General features: G+C 41.9%; 1 protein-coding gene across 1 annotated transcript; it reads left to right on the forward strand.

The window, feature by feature from the left end:
* The first annotated feature begins 9155 nt into the window (after positions 1-9155).
* Positions 9156-25306, forward strand: LOC139434676 (zinc finger protein 479-like). Its single transcript, XM_071204570.1, has 3 exons — positions 9156-9242; positions 10320-10385; positions 24308-25306. The coding sequence occupies exons 1-3, from the start codon at positions 9180-9182 to the stop codon at positions 25172-25174; spliced, it is 996 nt and encodes a 331-aa protein (XP_071060671.1). The 5' UTR covers positions 9156-9179; the 3' UTR covers positions 25175-25306.
* Positions 25307-26418: the final 1112 nt, after the last annotated feature.

Raw genomic sequence — 26418 nt, forward strand, 5'->3', positions numbered from 1 at the left:
GATTTTCCATACGCAATAAACAATTGAATGATCGCTGAAGCGATCCGACATGACACCAGCTTTTAAGATTCTGTCAGGGTGTGACACCGGTATCCAGTCAAGCAGAGATTGGGTTATAAGAGTGATACGAGTTGGCTCATTAATTAGCTGTTTAATATTTAGACTACTGAAAAGTTTTTTCTCTCTATCAGTACTATTTATCCAACCAATTTTTGTTGAAATCACCAAGCAAGATTATTTCATTTCCGCAGGAAATGGAGTTGATAGTGTCAATTATATGGTTAAAAGACTCTGCAGGTGAAGAAGGTGGCCTACAGATGCTACCAATAGTTAAGCATTTATTTTCATGAAAAATAATTTTAAGAAAAATGCATTCAAAATGTAGAGGCTCTATAGAAGGCAAGGCAAGGCAAGGCAAGTTTATTTATAGAGCACTTTTCAACGCAAGGCAATTCAAAGTGCTTTACAAAAAAAGACATTAAGCATTAAAAAAGAAAAGCTAATCAAATAAACATTAAGAAAAAAATACATGGATAAAAGTTACAGTGCAGTCTAAAATATAAATAGTTCAATTAAACATTACAAGAAAAAGTACATGGATAAAAGTTACAGTGCAGTTTAAGATATGAATAGTTCAAATAAAAGCAGCGACAAAAAGAAAAGTCTTCAGCCTGGATTTAAAAGTAGTCAGAGTTGCAGCGGACCTGCAGGTTTCTGGGAGTTTGTTCCAGATATTTGGAGCATAATAACTGAACGCTGCTTTACCATGTTTAGTTCTGACTCTGGGGACAGAAAGCTGACAAGTCCCTGAAGACCTGAGAGATCTGGATGGTTCATAGTTTAGCAGGAGGTCAGTAATGTATTTTGGGCCTAAACCATTCAGTGCTTTATAAACCAGCAGCAGTATTTTGAAATCTATTCTTTGACACACAGGAAGCCAGTGTAAAGACTTCAGAACAGGAGTGATGTGATCCACTTTCTTAGTGTTAGTGAGGACTCGAGCAGCGGCGTTCTGAATCAGCTGCAGCTTTCTAATAGATTTTTTAGTGAGACCTGTGAAGACACCATTGCAGTAGTCGAGTCTACTGAAGATAAAGGCATGGACAAGTTTTTCCAAATCCTGCTGTGACATTAGTCTTTTAATCCTAGATATGTTCTTTAGGTGATAGTAGGCTGATTTAGTAACTGTTTTAATGTGACTGTTGAAACTCAGGTCAGAGTCCATGACTACACCTAGATTTCTGGCTTTATCTGTTGGTTTGAACATTGCAGACTGAAGCTCAGCGCTAACTTTTAAACGTTCTGCCTTGGCTCCAAAAACCATTACCTCAGTTTTATCTTTGTTTAATTGGAGAAAGTTCTGACACATCCAGTCATTGATTTGTTCAATGCACTTACTCAGTGTTTGAATTGGAGCATAGTCTCCTGGTAAAATTGTTACGTAAATTTGTGTGTCATCTGCATAGCTATGGTAACTTATTTTGTTGTTCTTCATTATCTGAGCCAGTGGTAGCATGTAGATGTTAAAGAGAAGAGGCCCCAAGATGGAGCCTTGAGGAACCCCACATGTCATATTTGTCAACTCAGATGTGTATTTACCGATAGAAACAAAGTTGTTTCTGTCCTTTAAGTAGGATTTAAACCAATTTAGAACTGTTTCCGAAAGTCCCACCCAGTTTTCCAGTCGGTCCAGTAATATGCTGTGGTCAACAGTGTCAAACGCAGCACTGAGATCTAATAATACTAACACTGAAGTTCTGCCACTGTCTGTGTTTAAGTGGATGTCGTTAAAGACCTTTACAAGAGCAGTCTCAGTGCTGTGGTTTGGACGAAAGCCTGACTGGAACACATCGAAACAACCATTTAAATGCAAGAAATTACTCAACTGTTGAAAAACAACTTTTTCAATGATCTTACCTAGAAATGGCAGGTTTGATATGGGCCTGTAATTGTTCATTACTGAAGCATCTAGATTATTCTTTTTTAAGAGCGGTTTAATGACTGCAGTTTTCAGGGCCTGTGGAAAAATACCTGAGTGAAGAGATTTGTTTACTATATGAAGTAGTTCTGAGGCCATGCAAGGCTAAACATCTTTGAAAAATCCTGTTGGAATAATATCAAGGCAGCAGGAGGAGGATTTCAGAAGTTGTATAATGTCCTCTAGGTTTTTATCATTAATCTGATGGAATTGTGTCATGATGTCTGAATTGATGTTAAGTGGACACAGAGACAACACATTTGCTGTTCCTGATGCAGAGGCACTGACTGCTTGTCTGGTTTTCTGAATTTTGTCAGTGAAAAAGGAGGCAAAATCATTGCACGCCCTGGTGGATAGAAATTCAGAGGCTACTGACACTGGGGGGTTAGTTAGTCTGTCGACGGTAGCAAACAAGGCACGTGCGTTGTTTTTGTTTTTGGTAATGATGTCAGAGAAGAACGATTGTCGTGCGTTTTTCAATTCCAAATTATAAAGGCCAAGTCTCTCTTTATAAATTTCAAAGTGAACCTGGAGATTTGTTTTTCGCCACCTGCGTTCAGCTTTTCGACATTCTCTTTTTTCTGTTTTAACGGTCATGGCCTTTCTCCATGGAGATATTTTCTTCCCAGTCACTTCCTTTACCTTAATTGGAGCAATGGCATCTATAACATTTTTAATTTTTGAATTAAAATGATCTACTAGCTCATTTACTGAGGTGTTAGCAGGGGCAAGTGTGGAAGAAAAATTCTGAGTAAACATTTCCCTAGTGTGTTCAGTTAAACATCGCTTTGTGGTTACCTCTTTTTGAACACTTGTGTGAACAGAAATAGAGCTCTCAAAGAAAACACAGGAATGGTCAGACAGTGCAACATCAGTCACCACAACCTTAGAGATATTCAGACCCTTTGAGATAATTAAGTCCAGAGTGTGCCCCTTATTGTGCGTGGGCTCCGTCACATGCTGAGTCAGTCCATAGCTATCAAGAACACAAAACAGTTCTTTAGCCCCTCTGTCCTGGGGGTTGTCAACATGGATATTAAAATCACCAACAATGACTAGACGGTCAAAGTCAATACACACTATAGACAGCAGTTCAGTAAGGTCATCAAAAAAGCTTGCACAGTATTTGGGTGGCCTATAGATATTTAGGAACAGAGCTCGAGAGGAGCATTTCAGCTGAAGGGCCACATATTCAAAAGAATCAAAGTTTCCATACGATGTCTTCCTGCATTGAAGGGAATCATTGAACAGAATAGCAACTCCACCCCCTTTCTTATGCATTCTTTCCTGACTCATAAAACTAAAGTTGGGAGGGGTTGATTCGATAAGAACAGCTGCACTGTTATTTTGTTCAATCCAAGTTTCTGTTAAAAACATAAAATCGAGATTGTGCTCAGTGATAAAATCATTGATTAAAAATGTTTTTCCTGCCAAAGACCTGACATTTAATAAAGCTAGTTTAAGTTCGTTAAACACACTATCAGTCATGTTTTTTGTAACAAGCTGTGGCTGACATGGAATCACTGCTATATTACAGTAGATAAACTCACACAAACGTTTGAGCGCTTCCTGTATCCAAGATGATTCACCGCTCTTAATCTATTACCTATCAACACAGATATCGGCAAAGCTACTGGCAGGCAGGGCCCGGGCATGTCCTGGAAAGAGTTGAGAGTGCCATACGCCCTTGAGCCTGGACCCAGCAGATATCAGTTTGCAGTTTGTTTTGGTTTGGATGATTGTGGTAGGCATGGTGATGAAGCCGGGGGAGATGGTGCGCGTCTCTGCTTTGGTGATTTTGGTGGGCGTCGTTGAGGAGCGGGGGTAAAGGACATGCTGCCAGCCCTGCGTATCGCCTTAGTCTGGTCTTTGAAATCCAGGAAGGAATCGGTGCCAGTCTTCTGTATCTCCTTCTTGTGTTCCACGATCTCCAGGAGGGTGGGCGAGGGCGAAAGGGTGAACGGAGTATCCTCAAAGGCGTTGACAGGGGGGGGGGGTGACGGGCGGTGGGGACTTCTCCGTGTGTTTCATAGGTCTCCCATAATCAGAACATTCCTCAGGCGGGTGCAGTGATACTTCTTCAGGGTTTTCTGCGCGATGTGTTGTGTCTATCTCCTGTTTTGATTCCTCTTGCCGCTTGTCCTTGGCAGAGGGAACAGATTGATGACGCAGGCAGTTGAATATGTTAGAGATAAACAATTTCACTCCTGACTTGTTCAGGCAAACTCCATTTGCCTTAAAAAGATGTCTGCGGTCCCAGAAAAAGTTAAAATTGTCAATAAAATGCACAGAATGGTCAGTACAGGCAGTTGAAAGCCAGGTGTTCAGTGCAAACAATCTGCTGAATCTCTCCACTCCTCTTCTGACTGGCGGTAGAGGGCCACTGATGAACACCTCTGCATTTAGAGAGCTGGCAGTTTCCAACAGACATTTAAAGTCTTTTTTCAGCACTTCTGACTCTTGTTTCACAACATCATTTGTTCCAATATGTAGTACCACATTCTTCATAGTCGGATGTTCAGCCCCAATATGCAGGATCTTCTCAGCCAAGTCAGAGACTGTATCCTTGGGAAAACAGAGTACTTTGGTGTTGTTCTTACTACACAGACCTTTTACATCTCTTACAGCAGAGTCACCCACAATCAGAGTTTCAGGCCCAGTCGTTAGCTTTCCCTCTAGTCTTTTACTTTTGGAGTAGCTATTGGTCCTTACCCTGCTGTGTGAAGAGGACAGGTTATCCAGGTCATCAGAAAGAGATCTCCGGCTCTCGGTCAGCGGAGCGTATCTGTTCTGGATTGGCACACTTGGTGGTTTAGGAGGATTGTTTGTAATTCTCCCTTTAGCAGCTGTCCACTGCTGTTTAGGGGTTGAAGAGGCGCTCCTCTTGGGTGATAACAATGCAGGCCAGCCGGTCGCATCACATATTTCAGAGTGTTGGGCTCTGCCCGTTATCCTTCCTCCCAAATCCCATGAAAATGATTTACTCTTAGGCTTTGCACCCAGAGAGTTCCAGGGAGGACCACCACTTGTAGATTTATGACCCGGTACACAGCCCTCCTGTTCCTTGGAATCCTTGTAGCTGCTAACTAGCTGTGAGTTAGCATGCCTTTGTCCATTATTTTGCAACACTGGTAAAGTGGTGTCATTCCCACAACATAGTCCATTCACTTCCACGTTAACTTCCAGCCGTTGCATTTTCATTTCCAGCACGGCCATCTTCTGTAGAAGTTTGTGGAAGTCATCTGTAGAGAACGGAGGCATTTTTTTTTCTAGCTTAAGCTAAATAGCATGCAGTAGCCTACCAGGCTTTAGCTGTTGCTAGGCCACGCTACTGTAAGACTGGGGTCGCCGTAAAAATGTTGAAATATGGCTGAAGATGAACTGTCCCAGTGATAGGTTAATGTCCAGGAGCCGCTGCTCGAAGTTTTCAGAGAATAAGAATAGGAAAATCAGCATAAAAAGTAAGCAGAGGCAGGAGCAAGCAGAAAAGCGTCTGCACTGTAAGAAAGATAAGCAATTAGTAGCAAGTAGCAATTAGCTCAGTCACAAGGTCAGAGGAGACATACATAGCCACACCTCCACCCCTGCTGCATCTATTGGATCTGTAAAGCAAATAATTTCAGAGATCAGTTGGACCTGCATTTTAGTAGCAATTATTAGTGCTCGTCAAACCACTCCTGGGAAAGATGGTGTTTGTTACAAAATGTTGGAACACATGACAGATAACTCTCTAGTCATTGTGTTAAGGTTGTTTAACAGAGTGTGGGCTTCTGGCCAATTCCTTCAGTGTGGAAACAAGCGATAATAGTGCCCATCCTGAAGCCAGGGAAAGACCCTTCAGATCCATCTCGCTCCAGGCCTATTGCCCTGACATCTCATGTGTGCAAAATCATGGAGAGAATGGTTACAGAAAGGTTAACGTATATCTTAGAAAGTAAAGCTCTGTTGTCCCCATATCAAAGTGGGTTCCAGAGGGGTCGGAACACAATGGATTCTATATTGTGCTTAGAATCAGACATCAGGAAAGCACAGACCAACAAGGAAGTAGTGATTGCAGTCTTCTTTGATGTTGAAAAGGCTTATGGCCTTAAGGCCTATGACCTGCTCTGGAAGGAAGGACTACTAATCAAGTTCAAATCATTGGGAATTGGTTCTAAAGCATATAATTGGGTTATGAATATTTTACTGGACAGGAAAATAAAAGTAAGAGTAGGTGCAGAATATTCAAGTGTTTATGCTGTGGAAAATGGTACTCCGCAAGGTAGTGTGTGTAGTCCGTTGCTGTTCAATATAATGATGCATGACATTTTTAATCAAGTTTGGGAGCATCTTTGAATGCAGATGATGGGGCTTTGTGGGCAAAAGGCCGCATGTTGGAAAGAAAATACAAGCTGCAATAGTTGAAGTGGAGAAATGGACAAATAAATGGGGATTCAAACTAGGGCTGCAACAAACGACTAATTTGATAATCGATTAATCTATCGATTAATGAAACGATTAATCGATTATTCGGATCGTTAAGGTTTTAACTGTACTACTACTTATATCGATACTGCTTATCGATCCGGTCCTTTTAACGATAGTATTAACGGTTCTTTTGACAAGAAATAAGGTAAACTAACAAATTGTGAACAAAACTAACATCGCTTTTTATTTTAATTAAATGCATAATATTTCACATCAAAAGAAACAACAATGTTTTAACAAATCGTATTAAATAATGTGATGACAGAACTGTAAACAGAATAGCTGAAACTTTAACAAAATAAATAACTCAGTTACCTCTAATCATTAACCCATGTTTTTATAACTGAGTTAACTCTGTGTGTTGCTGCTAGCATACAGAACACCTGACGTGGAAACGTTACTCGTGGACGGGGCTACAGAGCTGCTAGAAAGACAGTGGAACCCGGTGCATTCCTCCGTGTGGATGTGGAGCACTTTTGCTAAATGTTTAGACAAATTGCTCGTGTTACCGCCCTTACATGCTAAACTCTTATTGCACTTTTGGTAACGAGCATTGTCCACATCGAGACGGCTACAGTTTAACCATACCTCGGAGCGCGTTCTCTCCGCCATCTCCTCCGTGTGTGTGTGTTGCATGCATGTAGCCACTGCGTGTGTGTGTGTATACTTCCCCGCCCCCTCGCAAGCAGGCAGGGGAGAGATCTCTCGTCTGAATTGGGAAGATCGAAAATACATTATAGACGCATTTTGTAGTCATATTGCATATTAGAAACGGAGTTGGTGACACTAAGACTGCGATATAACGTTTATGTAGCAATAATACATATGACATGTTTTAAATGTTTCCTGTACCGATAAAAAAGAGCGATAACGTTGGAGCTTAACGGGGTGTAGAACACATGTGATGACGTCACCAACGAATCGACGACTGAATTAGTTGCCAACTAATTTGGTAATCGATTTTAATCGATTAAGTCGATTAGTTGTTGCACCCCTAATTCAAACTGTCAGTAGCTAAGACAGGTCATTTGTTTTACAAAACGCCATAACATTGCTCCTATATCGTTAAAATGGTGTGAGCAACCTCTTGAACAGGTTAATACAATAAGACTTCTTGGTGTTTGGTTTGACGGAAAGCTAACATGGAGCAGTCATATCGGAAAAGTTCAAAATAAATGTAAAAAGGTCAACAATGTACTTCAGTGTTTGGCGGGGCAGGAGTGGGGAGCGAGTAGGTCATCACTTCTGAATATATATCGGGCACTCATGAGACCTGTATTCGATGATGGGTGTGTAGCGTTCATGGCAGCAGCAGAATCTAACCTTAAAAAGCTGGATGTCCTCCAAGCTCAGGCCCTGAGAATTTGTAGTGGCTTTTAAAACATCTCCAGTATCAACAATGCAGGTGGAAATGGGAGAAATGCCTTTAAGGATAAGAAGAATGAAGTTAATGTTGCATTCTGGGTAAACCTTCAGGGGCACAGTGAAATTCATCCTGCGAAAAGTATTTTTGAAAGACTGCTGGGAGCACAATGAGTCACATTTAACAAGTGCTGGATGGATTGGCGATGTTAAAGCAGCAAGTATCGGTTTGAATCAAATACAGTATTGCCCCACAGCTCCCACCTCGTCCATCCACCCTGGTTGTTCCCATTGCCCAAGACCTCAATATACGAGAGGAGTTAAAGGAAAAGAAAGAACTACCAGTATGGCGCATAGTCCAGAATTATTTTGCAAGATATCACTCAGACTCAACAATCATATTTACAGATGGCTCCAAAGATCCAGAGACAGGGCGTGCAGGGGCAGCAGCTTATATCCCAGTGAGGAATACACATATAGAGAAAAGGGTAACAGACCATGTGTCAGTATACACCACAGAGCTGTTGGCATTGTGTCGTCATTGAAATGGATAGAGGAGAAAGAAATACATAACAGTGTAATTGCATCTGACAGCTTTTCAGCATTATCGAGTATACGATCAGGCAGATCTTCCTCTAGAACGGACATAATAAATGAAGTATTTCTAATGTTATATAAAATGCAAATAAAAGGCATAGCAACTCGTTTCATCTGGTTCCTGCTCATGTTGGTGTGGAGGGTAATGAACAGGGGGATATTCTGGCCAAACAAACACTCAGAAGTATGAACATAGACATAGAAGTTCCACTCAGCAAAGCAGAGGTTCAAACATTCATTCAGAAATATGCACAAACAACATGGCAAGATCATTGGGACCTTAGTGATACAGGAAGACATCTTTATAAAATGCAAAGGTATGTGGGGGATGGAAGGAAGGTGGGTTTAAAAGAAGGGAGGAAAATGTCATTTCTCGGATGAGAATAGGTCATACAGGTCTCAATCATACTTTAAGTATAATAGGAAAGCATCCAACCGGAAAGTGTATACACTGCAGCCAGCCAGGAACTGTTGAGCATGTTTTACTGCTTTGCAGGAAATATAGTACTCAGAGAAATGTGCTTTTCCAGACACTGGAGAAAGCAAAATGCCATGACTTGTCGCTATCAGGGCTGTTAGGGAAAACATCAGGCAATATATATTGAGAGATTATTACATTTCTAAGAGAAATTGATACATTTAAAATAATCTAGAGTTTTGGTTCTTTGTCTTCTGCTTAGTCTCTTGTCCACACTCCAGTCCAGTTGGTGGCGGTAATGCACCTACAGGTTGGTTTGCCAATAAACACGGAAGAAGAAGAAAAAGAAGGAAGTAGATGGGCGTGATTTTAAAGTTCTTTGCAATCCGACAAAAACCGAGAGAAGAACAAGAAGAAGAGGTGAGTGGATTAAACACACGCAGAGGTTTCATTAAGTGTATTTACACCTCTTAGCTTAGTTTACAGTTAATCACGAATCAGAAGTTATCTTATTTAACACAGCTGTAATATTGGAAGAAAGAAACTCACAAAAAAACGTGTGAAATGTGCGCCAAAAACAGTCTCAAATTATCTTTAAATAAAGGCTAAAAGCTAAAGTCTAAAAGCTACCCGCTAAAGTCTAACAGCTAACAGCTACAGTTATTATTCCAGTTCGGTTCTGGGTGAGGAACAGTTGATTTGTAATGCTAAGCTGACTTTATTTTAGTTATTTATTACACCAGTTGTCTTTAAGACAGTTTGAGTTGTTGTGATGGTGCTCTTTACCATAGATATAGTTTTAAATATATGCTTGTTAGCATCGCAATTCTGTGACGCAGCATTTTTCCCATTGAAATGAATGGGGTTCTTCAGTTAGCAGCTAGCGCTAAGCTAAGCGACGGTTCAGCTCATTAGATAAATAGATATACTTTATTTAAATACTTTTTTACCTTAAACTGAGAAATGATTGTGTCACAGCAGAAGTGTTTTCAGGCATTACACACGTTTAGTTTGAGTACATTATTTATCCCACAGTATATTCATAAGTTATATGCATACCGTTTAGTTTGAGTAAACGCTCCCCTTGTGCCTTCAGCATATTGTGTTAATACGGTAACTCTTCTTTATTGCCGTTAGCATACTGGTTTCTGTGAGGTAACTCCTTTATGTTACAGGATGAAGCCTCAGTTTATTGACTTGTTGTTTCTAGTCTCCTCCTGACTTAGAGTCCTGGAGCTGTGAGTTTCTCCTCTTCAGAGAAGCAGCTTTATTACTGTCTCCTATTGTTGCAGACAAAGTAGCATTACATGGAAATATTCAAGTAAAGTAAAAGTACCTCTAAATAGTACTTAAGTACAGTACTTGAGTAAATGTACTTGGTTACTTCTCACCTCTGCTATGAACCTACGAAGTAGCTGTGGATTAGTTTTGTTGTGTCTGTCGGTTGTATTGAGTTGTCTTGTTTTGTGTCAGCTGTAGTTGTGTTGATTATTTCAGAGACCCAGCCGGAGAAGGAGCACTGAGAGCAGCATGGAGGAGAACAAGGAGACCCCTGGAGCTCAGGTCAGTGTGCACTTCATCACAATATATTCCTAATTCCAGCGTTTCCGCCAGGCGGGCGTCTTGCCGTCATTTGACGCCCTTATTCAGCTCGGAATGCCCTGGACTCGAGCCGAGGGCGTCCAGAAGAGTTTTTATCGCTTGAAATGAGGAAACAGGAGAAGGACATCCCTCTGCTGGAGGGGCAAAGGAGTCTGGTGGGATTCTTTTCACCGCCAGCAAAGCGTGTTCCTGTGCTAGTGGAGCACGCGCGTGAACTGCGAGCGCCGGAGCCTCGCAGCGGCGAAACTGAGGCTCTGGTAAACTGTGGTAACACGAAGAGCCGCTTGGGAGCCGAAAGAGCCGGCTCTTCTTAGTGAGCCGAGCCAAATGATCCGACTCACTAAAAAGAGCCGGGATTCCCATCACTAATACGTGAAGAGTTGGTATCTGTAAGGGACGGCTCAATTCAAAATTCAAGTCCAGGGTTTCCCTCACAGAGCCTTCACTTGGGCCGCCCAGGTTTAACGGCCACCAAAGGATATTTCCCGACCCATTCATTATTATTTTTGTATCCGTCCGCGAGCACGACGCCATCTGCAATCGATTTACTAGTGGACAATGATCCCTCGCTGGCTGTACCTGTTCGCTCTGCTATCGCGTGGAGGGTCTGCTAACAAGCAGCCAACAGAAAGGTTCACGTTCACGTTGTTGCACCTCACGAATGCCTAACACTGTTATCCCCAAATGAAAGATCACAACCCGTTTGAAATATACAATATGAATGCACAATATGGTTAGATGGAGGTTAGAACGTTGTTGTCTACGATTCTTTAGTTGTCAGATCAAGTCTGAAATGTGACTTGCATCACAGCAGCTCCATGTGTAACGTCAACATAGACACATAAGACAAACACAATACATGAGAAACAAACAACTAACATGTAACATAACAGCAGGACCAGTGAGAGCTGCTCAAAGAGCCTTCAGCCTGCATCTGATCTGCAGCTCTGTGTTCCCTGAGAGGACTGACTGGAGCACAAAGGATGCTTCAGGCTGACTTCAGTGAATCTCCATCAGATGGTAGCAGTTCAGATTCTCTGTTGGAGCATGCTTTGGGTCCCAGATGATGCTGTTGGACAGCCTCTCAGGTTATTATGGTCTGTGAGTCAGAAAGTCTCTGGCAGGGTGACCAACAATCTTTGAGCAGATTTCTAACAGGTGGAGCAGTTTTGCCAAAGTAACAACATCCTGATACCGGTTAGTAAAAACCATGAATTAATGCTTTGACAAGTGTAGGAGCAGACTCAGTTGTGGTGGCTTAAAGCCCAGCTCTGCGCCGCGCCGTCCGTTTAGATGAGCCTGGTCAGATTAATAAGAAAAGGAGTTCAAAACACCGGCATACAAGTTATAACAATAATCTGATTTTAATGGTAAAAATACGAAAATACAGAGTGCCCTGTAACGGAGCACTCCGGGCTCCCCGCTCCACTGCCGTGCGATACAGGTATCGGGACCGGCCAGTCAGCAACAGGGGGCATTTGGCATGAATAAACAACAGTATATATGAACCTTTTTGGGGCGGAGAGTCACTTCTTATCTTCCACTGGATTCTACTCCTTTAATTTCCCAGGGAAGGTTTCCCACAAACTATTCTTTCTCAAACAATCAAACATTGTACACAGATATATTAGTATCAAACATTGGCCCCAAAAAGAACCTTGAAAAGGACATGTGTGTGCGTTTGGTAAAGAGGAAGTGTATGTGTGTGTGTGTTGATATCTTGGACAGGGGGTGTGTGTGTGTGGGTGTGTGTGTGTGTTTGTCAGGGTGTCTGGGAAAGTGTATGTAAGAAGGTTTATTTATATATATATATATATATATATATATATAGGATTACTTAAAAACAGTCCCAAATAATACATGTTCACTTCAATACAGTTCAAGATAATACCTGTTTACTTTAATACAGTTTAGAACAATATCTGTTTGCTTTACAAGTCTGCAGACAGACGGCAGACGAGAAACCTTTTAAAATGTGTGTTTTCTGAATGGAGATCGGCTAAGCTAACGCAGTATATGCTCCGACCGTCCACACTCACAACAACGGCTTACAGACATAAATAAACCAGCGACTGTATTCGCCATGACACAGGCAGTCTGTGGTTTGGACTTGTTTCACTTGTGTCTAGTTTCTGAACAGATACGAGGAGCTGTGAGCTCTGAGGGCTAACACTAACAGCTGATGTTGGTTTTGTGGTTCACATTGAAGATGACGTCACGGCTCCGCCTACACTGCGTTTCTATAGTTACTGCCCCAGTTTCTAAACTGTATTGGAAACGCAGGATCAAGTGAGCCTGGCCTACCTATTAGGGTTGCCAGAAACCGACCATGATCAAAATCGATTATTCGGCAGCCCTGGCGAATAATAATCGATTATTCGCCCCCCCCCCCCCCCCCCCCCCCCCCAAAAAAAAACTCAGACAAAAAGAATTCTGTTGTTTTCTTTACTGGATCATGTTTAACAGTACAAACAAATAAACGACAAATAAGCCTTCATCAACATGATGTTGGTTTATTTTTTGTTATTTTCTAAAGTGCCTGCCATTGCTTTTATTTGGAGATGCGATATGCGCGCACAATGTATTTATTGCAATACTGCCATTATTAAATACAGGCTACAGCTTGTATTAATAATATCAGTATTGCAATACATATTATTATAGCAATTTATTTATTGCAATGCTATTATTAATACAGGCTATAGACTATTATTAATAATAGCAGCATTGCAATAAATAAATTGTGCGCGCATCTTCAAATAAAGGCAATGGCAGGCACTTTAGACAATAACAAAAAATAAACCACCATCATGTAGCCTGTATTAATAAGCAGCATTTAAATACATTCAATAAATAGCCTATTGTGTGTGCGTGCATCTCGCATCTTCAAAAAAAAGTCAATGGCAGGCACTAGAACAATAGGCCGTACAATTTCACCTTCATAGCCTAGTTAACAATCACGAATAAATAATAATGCAGTAATCAGTTAACAATAGCATCACTTGCTTATGCATCGAAATAATAAATCAAAATGGCATTATAGTCTATAAATAACAGTAGGCCTATTGTATTGAACATTAACAAACAGTAGCGAGTGAGTCTTTTAGGCTATAGAAATTAGGCTCCAAATAATACAAATTAAAGCTTCACTTGCAACAACAAAACGTCTTACTATTTAGTTGTTCTTGTTCAAAAAGATGAGCTGGTCAACGTGGTCAGGGTGTAGCCGAGAGCGCAGCCGGTTAAGGATTAGTCCTGCCGCCGAGAAAACCCTTTCCGAGGGCACAGATGTGGCCGGCACACACAAATATGACCTCGCAAGTTTTGCCAACCTTCCGTACTTCGTCTCATTTACTCTCCACCAATCGAGGGGATCCAAATGGGGAGCGATGCACTTTTCATCACAGTAGTGACTTAACTCCATTTCAGGAGTTACAGGTTCCTCCGCGTGGTATTCTTCTCCAAACAATGTTAGCATTGCTGACTTGTTGTCGTAACGTGGTCTCTTGGTCGCTGCAGACCCCCTCGCTGACTCAGAGGAGGAGGAGGAGTCCTCGGTGATCTCTGGTCTGGCGTCTGCTCCTAAAGCTGAAAGCAGCTCCTTGACTCTGGCCTTGACAGCATCCCTGAGCGCATCGTTAGCAAACTTCAGATGTTTATGCCGTGGGTCAAGAAACGATGCGATGAACGGAACGTTCTTGGCACTCTCCACTCTGTCGGGTTTCGGTCGCCGTTTCAGTGACACAGACACGGTTTGCTTGTACTCCGCAACCTTTTTAGACTCTCCTGGAGCAACAGGCAGGTGTTTGGTCAGCAAAGTTGCTGTGACAGGATAAATCATGGAGCTGGAAACCCCTGACTCTCCACACAGGGCAGTAGTAGCCCATTTCAGGGAGCGTAACACCGGCAGCATCTCTTCCATCACGATCCAGCTGTCATCGGCTAGGTCAAGGGTCCTAGCGTCTGACAGAGTTGTGACACTTCGGTCAGAAAGAACCGCAGCAACAGCCCAGCGCTGCTCCAGCAGGCGATCAAACATGTCGTACATGGAATTCCACCTTGTACGGCAGTACTGTATCAGGCGGTGAACTGGCAGTGTTTGATCAACCTGAAACATAATCAGAATTAGCTTTGTCACATCACAGTTTTAAGTAAAAGAAAAGAAGCAAAAACGTGTTTGTATGCAAGTTCTATCATTTTTGTTACTTCCATAAAAAAGAAAATGAAAAAGAAAGGGAGTGCAAACAAAGAAACAAACAAACCTGTTTCTGACACAGCGCCTGTGTTGCTACTGTGCTGTGGTGGAAATGTGACACAAGTCGACTGGCACCAGCGACAATATGATGGATGGCCTTCAGCTTGAATCCATCATTGATTGCAAGTTGGAGTGTATGGGCATAACATGGACTTGAATCCCAATCCAAGTACTCATTATTGGCGAGAGTGACATTGCTCGCGTTGTCATATACTCACGCAGTCACTTTCTCCAGTATCCCCCAGGACTCGGTAGCACTGCGGAGCCCCTCGGCTAAATTCTCTGCCGTGTGCCGCTCGGGCGTTGCACGGGTCTGTAGAACCGCACTCTTCATCTCCCATTCACTGTCGATGTAATGGCAGGTTATGGTAACGTACGATTCTGTTGTGAGTGCTGTCCACCCGTCGGTGGTTATCGACACCTTTGAGACAGTTGACAAGCTTCTGCGCAGATCTTCTGCCTTATCCTTGTACAGCTTTTCAATACGTGTGGTCATTGTAGTACGGCCCGGGACCCTGTACTCTGGTTCCACGCATGCCATAAGCTTAAGGAAACCCCCTCCTTCCACGAAACGTATTGGCAGCATGTCCTTCACTAGCATATTGGTGATTAGCGCATCACAACGACATGGCCTTGACGTGAAGTTGGTAATGGCCGGCTGTGCTGCGTCTTTCTTTGTAATCTCTTTGGCGTGCTTCACACTCAAATGCGAACGCATTGTGGAGGTTGAGCTATGATATACCAACGTCTTTTCGCAGAGCTTGCATTTCACTTCCTTTGGACTTGTAAGTTCGAAGTAATTCCACGAGGAGGAACACTTTTTACCTGCCATCTTTAGTCGCACGTGTGAGGGAGGGGGGGGTCGGTGTGTGCTGCAGCAGCAGTCTGCTCTGCAATGCATGCAGGCTTCCTCCAAGTTTACATTAAAACAAACTGGTGGTGTGACCAATGGCCATTTACAATGATTAATACTATTACTATTATTAGCATTAGTCTATTTTGGTTGAAACTAAGCCAGAAAAATAAATAAGAAAGTTTGACAAAGATGCGGCCATTAACACTAGAACCGCCAACGGGTACATTTTACCCGCAGCTGTTTTTTGATTGTGTGTAACTTTTTTTCAATAACATATTAAAGTCTCCCAGTCCGTGACTTTTCCTGAAAGTGTGTTATGTAGCACCCTCTGTTGTTAACAATTGTCAATATGAAGTCAGATTTAAAAAAAAAAATGCCATTTATACCTATATCCGCCAGCAGGTAATATTTACCTCATAGAAAATGCAGCGTAAACATGACGTGTTGCTATAGCAACGCCTTTTGTCTACTGCGGTTCCTTATAGATAGATAGAGAGATAGATGGATAGAGAGCTAGATAGTGTAACATCTTGGAGAATACAAGATCTTGGATGACTGAGCTCACGTTGAGGACGTAATGCATGTGTGCAGGTTACGTGCCAGTTGAATAAAGATGGACACTCGGAATGAGAGAAGTAGTCCGCGTCGTCTGTTTATGTAGACAATTATATGTCCATCGAACAGAAGATTACAGATCGATAGATAGTTATAGATAGATAGAGAGAGATAGAGAGATTTGTACCTAAACAAAACACAAGCGTTTAAATCAGCACTCTTAGCGATATTTTATGCTTCATGTTATCTGCACAAACTATGTCATGTGAAAAGCTGAGAGTCCACAGATTCTATTGGTATAAGTTTCATCCCTGTGCGATCAAAACTCACTGTTCTGTATGATAAATAAATGAACATTGTACCTTGAAAATCAATAGCGGGTACATTTTACCCGTTGGCGGTTTTAGGTATACAGCGACCTCTGGCGGTTCTAGTGTTAAACGGGCAGCGGGTCCGCTGTGTGTAGAAAGAGAGAGAGAGAGAGAGAGACGCTGAGCTGCACGGTGCAGCGATCAGCTGATACGGAGCATATGAGAGAGCTGCAGTCCGCGGGGCTCGGCCTCGCCTCCTGTCCTCACAACTCTTATTAATCCCGGTACCGGGCAATTGTTATTTGTTCCTACTCGGAACCGAGTTTTGCTTCCCAACCCTGCCACTGTGCTACACTTCCCGCTCCGCTCCGCCCGCCCCGTTAACTGTACAGAAAGCGGCGAGATGCATTTCCTTAGGAATCGACAAGCAGAACCGAAACTACATTTCTAAACGAACAATGGAGGACACGTACAATTTGTGAATGAGTTCTGCCTTTTGTAAACTGAATGTATCAATAATTTGTCAAGAAATCAGGGCGAAAAACGTCACTTGTCCGCCGGACAAGTCAATTGAAAGATCTACTTGTCCGATATTGTAAATAACACGTCCTGGACGGTGGGACGTGTACTTTTTCGCACACTGTTTTTATCATTAATCTGATGGAACTGTGTCATGGTGTCTGAATTGATTTTAGGTGGACACAGAGACAACACATTTGCTGTTCCTGATGCAGAGGCACTGACTTCTTGTCTGATTCTCTGAATGTTGTCATTGAAGAAGGCAAAGTCATTGCAGGCCCTGGTGGATAGAAGTTCAGAGGCTTCTGCCACTGGGGGGTTAGTTAGTCTGTCGACGGTAGCAAACAAGGCACGTGCGTTGTTTTTGTTTTTGGCAATGATGTCAGAGAAGAAAGATTGTCGTGCAATTTTCAATTCCAAATGATAAAGGCCAAGTCTCTCTTTATAGATTTCAAAGTGAACCTGGAGATTTGTTTTTCTCTACCTACGTTCAGATTTTCAACACTCTTTTTTCTGTTCTCACGGTCATGGCCTTTCTCCATGGAGATATGTTATTGCCAGTCACTTCCTTTACCCTAGTTGGAGCAATGGCATCTATAACATCTTTATTTTTTAATTAAAATGATCTACTAGCTCATTTACTGAGATGTTAGCAGGGGCAAGTGTGGAAGAAACATTCAGAGTAAACATTTCCCTAGTATTTTCAGTTAAATATCGCTTTGTGGTTACCTCTTTTTGAACATTTGTGTCAACAGAAATGGAGCTCTCAAAGGAATGATCAGAGAGCGCAACATCAGTCACCACAACCTCAGAGATATTCAGACCCCTTGAGATCCTTAAGTCCAGTGTGCCCCTTATTTTGAGCGGGCTCCGTCACATGCTGAGTCAGTCCATAGTTATCAAGACAGCCCCTCTGTCCTGGGGGTTGTCAACATGGATGTTAAAATCACCAACACTGACTAGATGGTCAAAGTCAAAACACACTATAGACAGCAGCTCAGTAAAGTCATCAAAAGAAGCTAAAAGAAGCTAAGAGCACAGCTGAACTCCCGCGGCCCTGGGGGGCCCCTACATTGGTTGTGATGGCAGATGACAGGGTTTTGTTAACCTTCACAAGTTGCTCTCTCCTGGTGAGGAAAGCGGCATACCAGTAAATCAGGTATGGATTTACTTCAATTTTGGCCATTTTTGACACCAAGATGTCTGCTTGTATTGTGTTGCTGCTGAGAAGTCTAGGAAGAGCGCTCTTGCATAGGTGTGACGTTTATCTAAATGTTTAGTGATGATATGAACCAGAGTAGCAACAGTACCACCCCCTTGCTTATAGGCAAATTGGTATGGATCAAGTATGTCTTGTCCGTCACAATAGGTTTAGCTGAAGAGGTCCTTCCTGTCATGGTTCTCATGGTGTCCCACACTTTTTTGGGGTCTTTGGCTTTAAAAGCATTTCCCAAAAGCTCTCTGTGTGCCAGTTTTGATTCCCTCAATTTGACTTTCAGTTATTTCTCTGTCTAAGTGCTCCCATAGCTATTTTCCTGGTTTTTATAACTTTTTTTAATGTCGTTAGTCACATATGATTCATTACTTGGATAGATTTGTATTTCTTTAGTGGGAACACAGAAGTTAATATAGTCTTTAGGGATGCTCCGATCGATCGGTCTCCGATCGAGATCGGCCGATACTCACTCTCTACCGATTGATCGGTGCTCTCTAAACATGCCGATCGCATTACGTAAAATACATGACACTTTTCTCTGTGCGGCAAAACAAACTCGCCAGAATGGCTTCACCGGTCTGGCAGTATTTTAAGATGTCCGAAAAAGACAGTAAAATAGTGGTATGCAACGTGAAGCTGAAATCCTGCAGCTCCGCCCGCCGCACCGGTAAGCGGAGCAAAACACACAAGAGTTAGACCTGACACACTTAGCTATTTGATCTACCTCTGGAACTAGCTACACTAGATATACATATATTTATTCTTCATTGTCGGGTCACTCATTACTGGATCAGTGAGCTGCATGAGATACTGACAGGCTGTCAGGAGAGGGAGAGAGGAAAAGAGAGCGCTTCCGCTCATTTCTCCCGTGTTATTATTAGGGTTGCAAAATTCCGGGAATTTTCAAAGATGGACATTTTCCATGGGAATTTATGGAAATAAACTCGGAATTTTCAAAGTTGAATGTTTGCTCTTCGTAGGGAACTTAAATATAGTTGGGAAAAGTATATTTTAGCATAATCTTGACTAAAACAAACGGATGCCGTTCAAGTACACTTGAATATCCATGCCTAGATTTTCAAAAATTATATACAGAAATATACACTCCAGTGACATCTGGTGTTGTTTTTGTAAGACATTTTCATTTCCGCATAAAATAGCCTCCGCACGTGACCTCCCGCGTGTGACGTAACATGGGGGAGAGCGGCCGGTCTAACGTATGAATAAACATGGATCACAATGCTAGTTTTGACCAAGCGGCAAACTCTGGGGAAGAGCCAGGACGCCAATAAGGAAGTGCCACACACTGCAGTTCATCTAGTGGCCAGTAGGAGCAGGCTGCAGAAGGGAGCAATTTCCATAGACCCCCATGTTAAAATGCCCTACTTTACAGCAGAAATAAACATGTTTACATCGTGGTTCAAAAAACCATATTCTGTGTATAGTTAGATTCCCCCTTCATGACTACTGTGTGGGGGATGAATTTTTTCTCAACTCATCGGTTTAATTAATATTAAGCCTTAAAGCTTTTGCATAAATTAGGGCGTGGTCACTTTGATGGACATGTACATGTCTCACTGTCAGCTAACAGCAACTTGTCCACTCTGCTAGGCTACAACCATAGAGGCTACAACGTTAGTTAGTTGTAGTTACTGTACTTGACCCTTTAGCCGTGTTCGTGGTGATTGTGCCTTTTAGGGAATATTGTTACAAATACCAGACAATTAAAATGTTGTGCTGTGCCCTTGAATGTACGAACAGAACTTCCAAGAAGTCTAAAATTATAATATTATACATGTTAACCCCGTTCGCAGGTGTTTGTGTGCTTGGTAGCTTAGCTTGCTACTTATTAGCCATTTAAGGACGTAACCCTTTATACATACATTTACATTTTAGTTTATGATTCAGTCTTGGGTAAGACTTTTATAGTCTATGGCTATAAAGGAGCTAATGGAGCCGCAGGGGGCTAGCTCCAGCCGGTGTCCCGGAGCTAGCCCACTGCGGCTCCGTTAGGTCCGGGCGGTGGAGTCCGTCTTTTCTCAACGTGTGAATGACAAGCATTAAGAATAACAAAATATAGCTAATTCGCAAAGAACACATGTGGAACACAGGTGGAGCTACCGCACACGCTATTTGTTGGTTGTTTATATCAGTCTGTTCTTCTTCTCTGTTTTCCGGTTGTTGCCTGTTTTGAATGAAGAATACACACTACCGCCGCCTGCTGGTAAGGAGAGTTATTGCCACTTATGCATGCGCAGTTCGTACGTGCTCGGCTGAAGTCTTTGCGGTGTGCTCCAGTCTGGCTCCAGTGCAACACATGGCCAACACGCAGGAGAACACGCTGACGCAACAGCGTGAGCAGAGATAGACTGCGCAAAATATACAGATGGCAGGAGACAGAGGACAGCCATGGTCAGATATGAAAACATTCAGGAGCTATCTGGATCAGTCTTATGCGACAATGGAAACTGAACTAAAGAGAACATTTGAAACTTTAGCAGTCTGCGTGATCTGCCTGAAGGGAGGGGCGGGCCGGCCCTGCGAGTAAAGTAACGAATTACTTTATGTAGAGAGTAACGAAGTAGTGTAATGTATTACTTTTTTTTTTTTTTAAGTAATATGTAATATATTACTTTTTTTTTAGTAACGACCCCATCTCTGGTGGTGACTGATGTTGCACTCTCTGACCATTCCTGTGTTTTCTTTGAGAGCTCTATTTCTGTTAACAAAAATGTTCAACAAGAGGTAACCACAAAGCGATATTTAACTGAAAATACTAGGGAAATGTTTACTCAGAATCTTTTTTCCACACTTGCCCCTGCTAAAATCTCAGTAAATGAGCTAGTAGATCATTTTAATTCAAAAATTAAAAATGTTATAGATGCCATTGCTCCAATTAAGGTAAAGGAAGTGACTGGCAAGAAAATATCTTCATGGAGAAAGGCCATAACTGTTAAAACAGAAAAAAGAGAATGTCGAAAAGCTGAACGCAGGTGGCGAAAAACAAATCTCCAGGTTCACTTTGAAATCTATAAAGAGTGGCCTTTATAATTTGGAATTGAAAAACGCACGACAATCGTTCTTCTCTGACATCATTACCAAAAACAACGCACGTGCCTTGTTTGCTACCGTCGACAGACTAACTAACCCCCCAGTGTCAGTAGCCTCTGAATTTCTATCCACCAGGGCGTGCAATGATTTTGCCTCCTTTTTCACTGACAACATTCAGAAAATCAGTCAGTGCCTCTGCATCAGGAACAGCAAATGTGTTGTCTTTGTGTCCAACTAATATCAATTCAAACACCATGACACAACAGGATTTGTCAAAGATGTTTTGCCTTTCATGGCCTCAGATTTACTTCATATAGTAAACAAATCTCTTCACTCAGGTATTTTTCCACAGGCCCTGAAAACTGCAGTCATTAAACAGCTCTTAAAAAAGAATAATCTAGATGCTTCAGTAATGAACAATTACAGGCCCATATCAAACCTCCCATTTCTAGGTAAAATCATTGAAAAAGTTGTTTTTCAACAGTTGAGTAATTTCTAGCATTTAAATAACTGTTTTGATGTGTTCCAGTCAGGCTTTCGTCTAAACCACAGCACTGAGACTGCTCTTGTAAAGGTCTTCAATGACATCCACTTAAACACAGACAGTGGCAGAACTTCAGTGTTAGTATTATTAGATCTCAGTGCTGCGTTTGACACTGTTGACCACAACATATTACTAGACCGACTGGAAAACTGGGTGAGACTTTCGGAAACAGATCTAAATTGGTTTGAATCCTACTTAAAGGACAGAAACAACTTTGTTTCTATAGGTATACACATCTGAGTTGACAAATATGACATGTGGGGTACCTCAAGGCTCCATCTTGGGGCCTCTTCTCTTTAACGTCTACATGCTACCACTGGCTCAGATAATGAAGAACAACAAAATAAGTTACCATAGCTATGCGGATGACACGCCCATTTACGTAACAATTTCACCAGGAGACTATGCTCTAATTCAAACACTGAGTAAGTGCATTTCTCCAATTAAACAAAGATAACACTGAGGTAATGGTTTTTGGAGCCAAGGCAGAACGTATAAAAGTTAGCGCTGAGCTTCAGTCTGCAATGTTCAAAACAACAGATAAAGCCAGAAATCTAGGTGTAGTCATGGACTCTGACCTGAGTTTCAACAGTCACATTAAAACAGTTACTAAATCAGCCTACTATCACCTAAAGAATATATCTAGGATTAAAAGACTAATGTCACAGCAGGATTTGGAAAAACTTGTCCATGCTTTTATCTTCAGTAGACTCGACTACTTCAATGGTGTCTTCACAGGTCTCACTAAAAAATCTATTAGAAAGCTGCAGCTAATTCAGAACGCTGCTGCTTGAGTCCTCACTAACACTAAGAAAGTGTATCTCATCTGAAGTCTTTACACTGGCTTCCTGTGTGTCAAAGAATATATTTCAAAAATACTGCTGCTGGTTTATAAAGCACTGAATGGTTTCGGCCCAAAATACATTTCTGACCTCCTGCTAAATTATGAACCATCCAGATCTCTCAGGTCTTCAGGGACTGGTCAACTTTCTGTCCCCAGAGTCGGAACTAAACATGGAGAAGCAGCGTTCAGTTATTATGCTCCAAATATCTGGAACAAACTCCCAGAAACCTGCAGGTCCGCTGCAACTCTGACTACTTTCTTTTTGTCGCTGCTTTTAATTGAACTATTCATATCTTAGACTGCACTGTAACTTTTATCCATGTATTTTTTCTTTTAATGCTTATTTTAAATGCCATTTTCTTAATGTCTTTCATTTTTTGTAAAGCACTTTGAATAGCCTTGTGTTGAAAAGTGCTATATAAATAAACTTGCCTTGCCTTACACACAAATACCGCCTCCTCTGGTTTTCCCCGAGTTCGCATCACTGTCTGCTCGAACAAGGGTGAGTCCGGGTACTTCAAAGAGATTCAGGCTTTGTAGATTGTAGCCAACTTTTCGTGAAACATAATAAAGAGGCCTCAAGAAACTCATGACAGTACCTTGTGTATGTCCTTAGTGTGTCCACGTTGTTGCTCAATGAGCGCAGGTTTGTGAGAATGATGGATGGAAGTGGTGGCCGGCTGAATATCCGGCGTAGGCGATTCTGAACGCCTCCCCTCCTTCCTCATCTCTTTTTCCTGGTATTTCTAAGCGGCTCCCGAGGGATTTCATCTAATATCGAAGAGCACAGGTGGCTTGGTGTATTCGTAGGAAGCCGATCGCATTGTAGCTCTAGCATAGCCTGGTGGCTGTAGCAGCGTAGAGGCCGGGTCTCCTCGCCATACCTGTTCGTGCTGTCACTCAGGTGTGTCTTGGAAAGTTGAATGGCCAGACAAGTGTTGGAGTAAGTCATAGCTCTTTGCAGCTGGTGCTGCTCTTCTGAGATTCTGCTGAGTTACACGTTACTGCCTCCTGGTGCTGCCGAGATTTCATGAAATGAAGGAGGTTTTTCTTCTATAAAACAGCTGTGGGCAGCAGATAATAAGTCACAGACATGAATACATAGGTCAAGGCAGACTGGTTCACAGACTCTAATGTTTTGCCGATCCGGTGCTTGAACAAATAACTCTACACCCCTGGCCGAAATGTCCCTAAAATGAAGTCCGAGTTTGAAATATATCTCAAATAATGTATGTATTTCCCCACATAAACATAACAGTCTGCAATGAAACGGCTGTCTCCTGTGCGCTCCACTTCCTACTTTCTCCTGCGAACGAGATACTCTCTTTTTTTTTTTCATTGCCCTCTAGGTGCTTAGTACAATGCAAATATTTTATTTTAAAAAGTAAAGTCCTTTCGAGTCATCTGTCTCACGCCTAAGTCAAGTCTCAAGTCATGAATTCAAAGTCAAGTCATGAATTCAAAGTCAAGTCGAGTCTTTTATCAATGTTAGTCAAACAAGTCTCAAGTCAAAAAATATGCGAGTCAAGTCATGTGACTCGAGTCCCCCACGTCTGGTATATACTTTGGTTAGAATATTACTGTATCAAATATAATACAAATATAATAAACACAAACAGTTGATAAGTAGTATTTTGTTAACTCAAGGTTTATATGAAGTGAGTTTTTATTGTATTAACTTGTGTATTTATGCTTTTTCGATTGACTTTCTCTCTTTCTCTGTCTGTTCTAGAAACCGAAAGGAAGAGAGAGACGTCACAGCTGTCAGCAATGTGACAAATCCTTTACAACATCTGGAAATTTAAAGACCCACCTGCATATTCACACAGGAGAAAAACCGTACAGCTGTGAAGAGTGTGGGAACACTTTCACTCAATCAGGTGCTCTCAAAAAACATCAACGTATTCATACTGGAGAAAAACCATACAGCTGTGAAGAGTGTGGGACAACTTTCACTGCATCAGGTTATCTCAAAATACATAAACGTATTCATACTGGAGAAAAACCATACAGCTGTGAAGAGTGTGGGACAACTTTCACTTCATCAGGTGCTCTCACATCACATCAACGTATTCATACTGGAGAAAAACCTTACAGCTGTGAAGAGTGTGGGAAAACGTTCACTCAACCAGGTAATCTCAAAAGACATCACCGTATTCACACTGGAGAAAAACCGTACTGGTGTGAAGAGTGTGGGAAAACGTTCACTAGATCAAGTCATCTCCAAAAACATCACCTTATTCACACTGGAGAAAAACCGTACAGCTGTGAAGAGTGTGGGAAAACGTTCACTACATCAGATGCTCTCGCATCACATCACCGTATTCATACTGGAGAAAAACCGTACTGGTGTGAAGAGTGTGGGACAACTTTCACTCAATCAGGTGGTCTCATAACACATCAACGTATTCATACTGGTGAAAAACCGTACAGCTGTGAAGAGTGTGGGAAAACGTTCACTACATCAAGTAGTCTCAAAAAACATCACCGTATTCACACTGGAGAAAAACCGTACTGGTGTGAAGAGTGTGGAAAAATGTTCACTACATCAACTAATCTCAAATTACATCTTCGTGTTCACACACTCTTAAAACCATAGTGGTGTTAAGAGTGTGGGAAAACTTTTTCTTAAAGTATTCACTTTAAAATCCATGAGCGAGTTTCACTGTTCATTAATCTGCAGAGTAGTTTCTCTGCAGATTGTTGTTTAATAAAATGTTGTGACTTTAAACACACAGAGCCGAGCTTGAATGACACAAGCACACGTGTATTTCCATGCAACTCTCTGATTGGTCAGGTGACTTACCTCTGTTGCATTCACTGAACACGGGAAATTGCAGTCCTGCTGTCCTCTCTTGTGTCAGGATGAGGTTCACGTAAAGCACAGTTAATGTATTATATTATTGAGGTGTCTCAAATATGGCACCTGCTAACGGATGATAGGTTTACATCTAAAAACGTATTGTGTTCAGGACCTTGGTCTCAGACTCAAAAAAGCCTTTCTCGCCTACCTGTCCACTTTGCATACCTGAGATCCTGCAGTCATTTCTCAAAGACGGTGGGTATATAGGGAGGTGCAATCTCCTGATGAGACTGTATTATAGTGGAAATCTGCAACCCTAGGAAACAAGATCACATTAGGATAATCAATTTATACAACCCATGTCCAAATCTAACCACTGACATATTTAAAGAAATAGCAGGCGATAAACATAGGAAGGAAGTTTGGTGTGGTGATTACTAGAGATGGGAAAGATTAATCGAAATTATTCAGGTATTCGAATTTCTGGGAGGTATGCCTAAGTTGATTACATATTATCAAATTTAGTAATTCAATGTATACGACAGTGCCATAGCTCAATGTGTTAGGTCTAAAGATGTGTTTTGCTTCGCTCACTGGCCCCTCACAGCGGGCAGAGCTGCAGGTGCTGATCTCTCTCTCGCATCACGTTTAATGTCCAAATCCATCAGATCTAGCTAGTTCTAGCTAAATTATATGGCTGCTGTCATCTTATGCCCAAATGCTGCGCAAATGAGTTCCGCAGCCGTTGCGAGGTTCCGGCGCTAACAGTTCATGAGCGTGCTCCCCCGCCCCATGTCAACACTCGCGACACATGAGTGGCCAGCCTAAACTACAATAAACGCTGCTTGGCAACCGTGTGTGGCGGCAAAGTACAAACAAATGTTGAAAGGAGAGATTTAGTTTTGCCGGTATTCAACTTATTTTACCAGTCATAGTCCGGTAATGATTTGCACTCTAAGAAGAGTCCTACACAGACGTGGCATCAAAAAGGAGTAATGTGTGGACATATTTTGACCAGGTTAGTGAGTGCAGTGTAGAGT

Source organism: Pseudochaenichthys georgianus, chromosome 10, assembly GCF_902827115.2.
Source record: "Pseudochaenichthys georgianus chromosome 10, fPseGeo1.2, whole genome shotgun sequence".
Lineage (NCBI taxonomy): Eukaryota > Metazoa > Chordata > Actinopteri > Perciformes > Channichthyidae > Pseudochaenichthys > Pseudochaenichthys georgianus.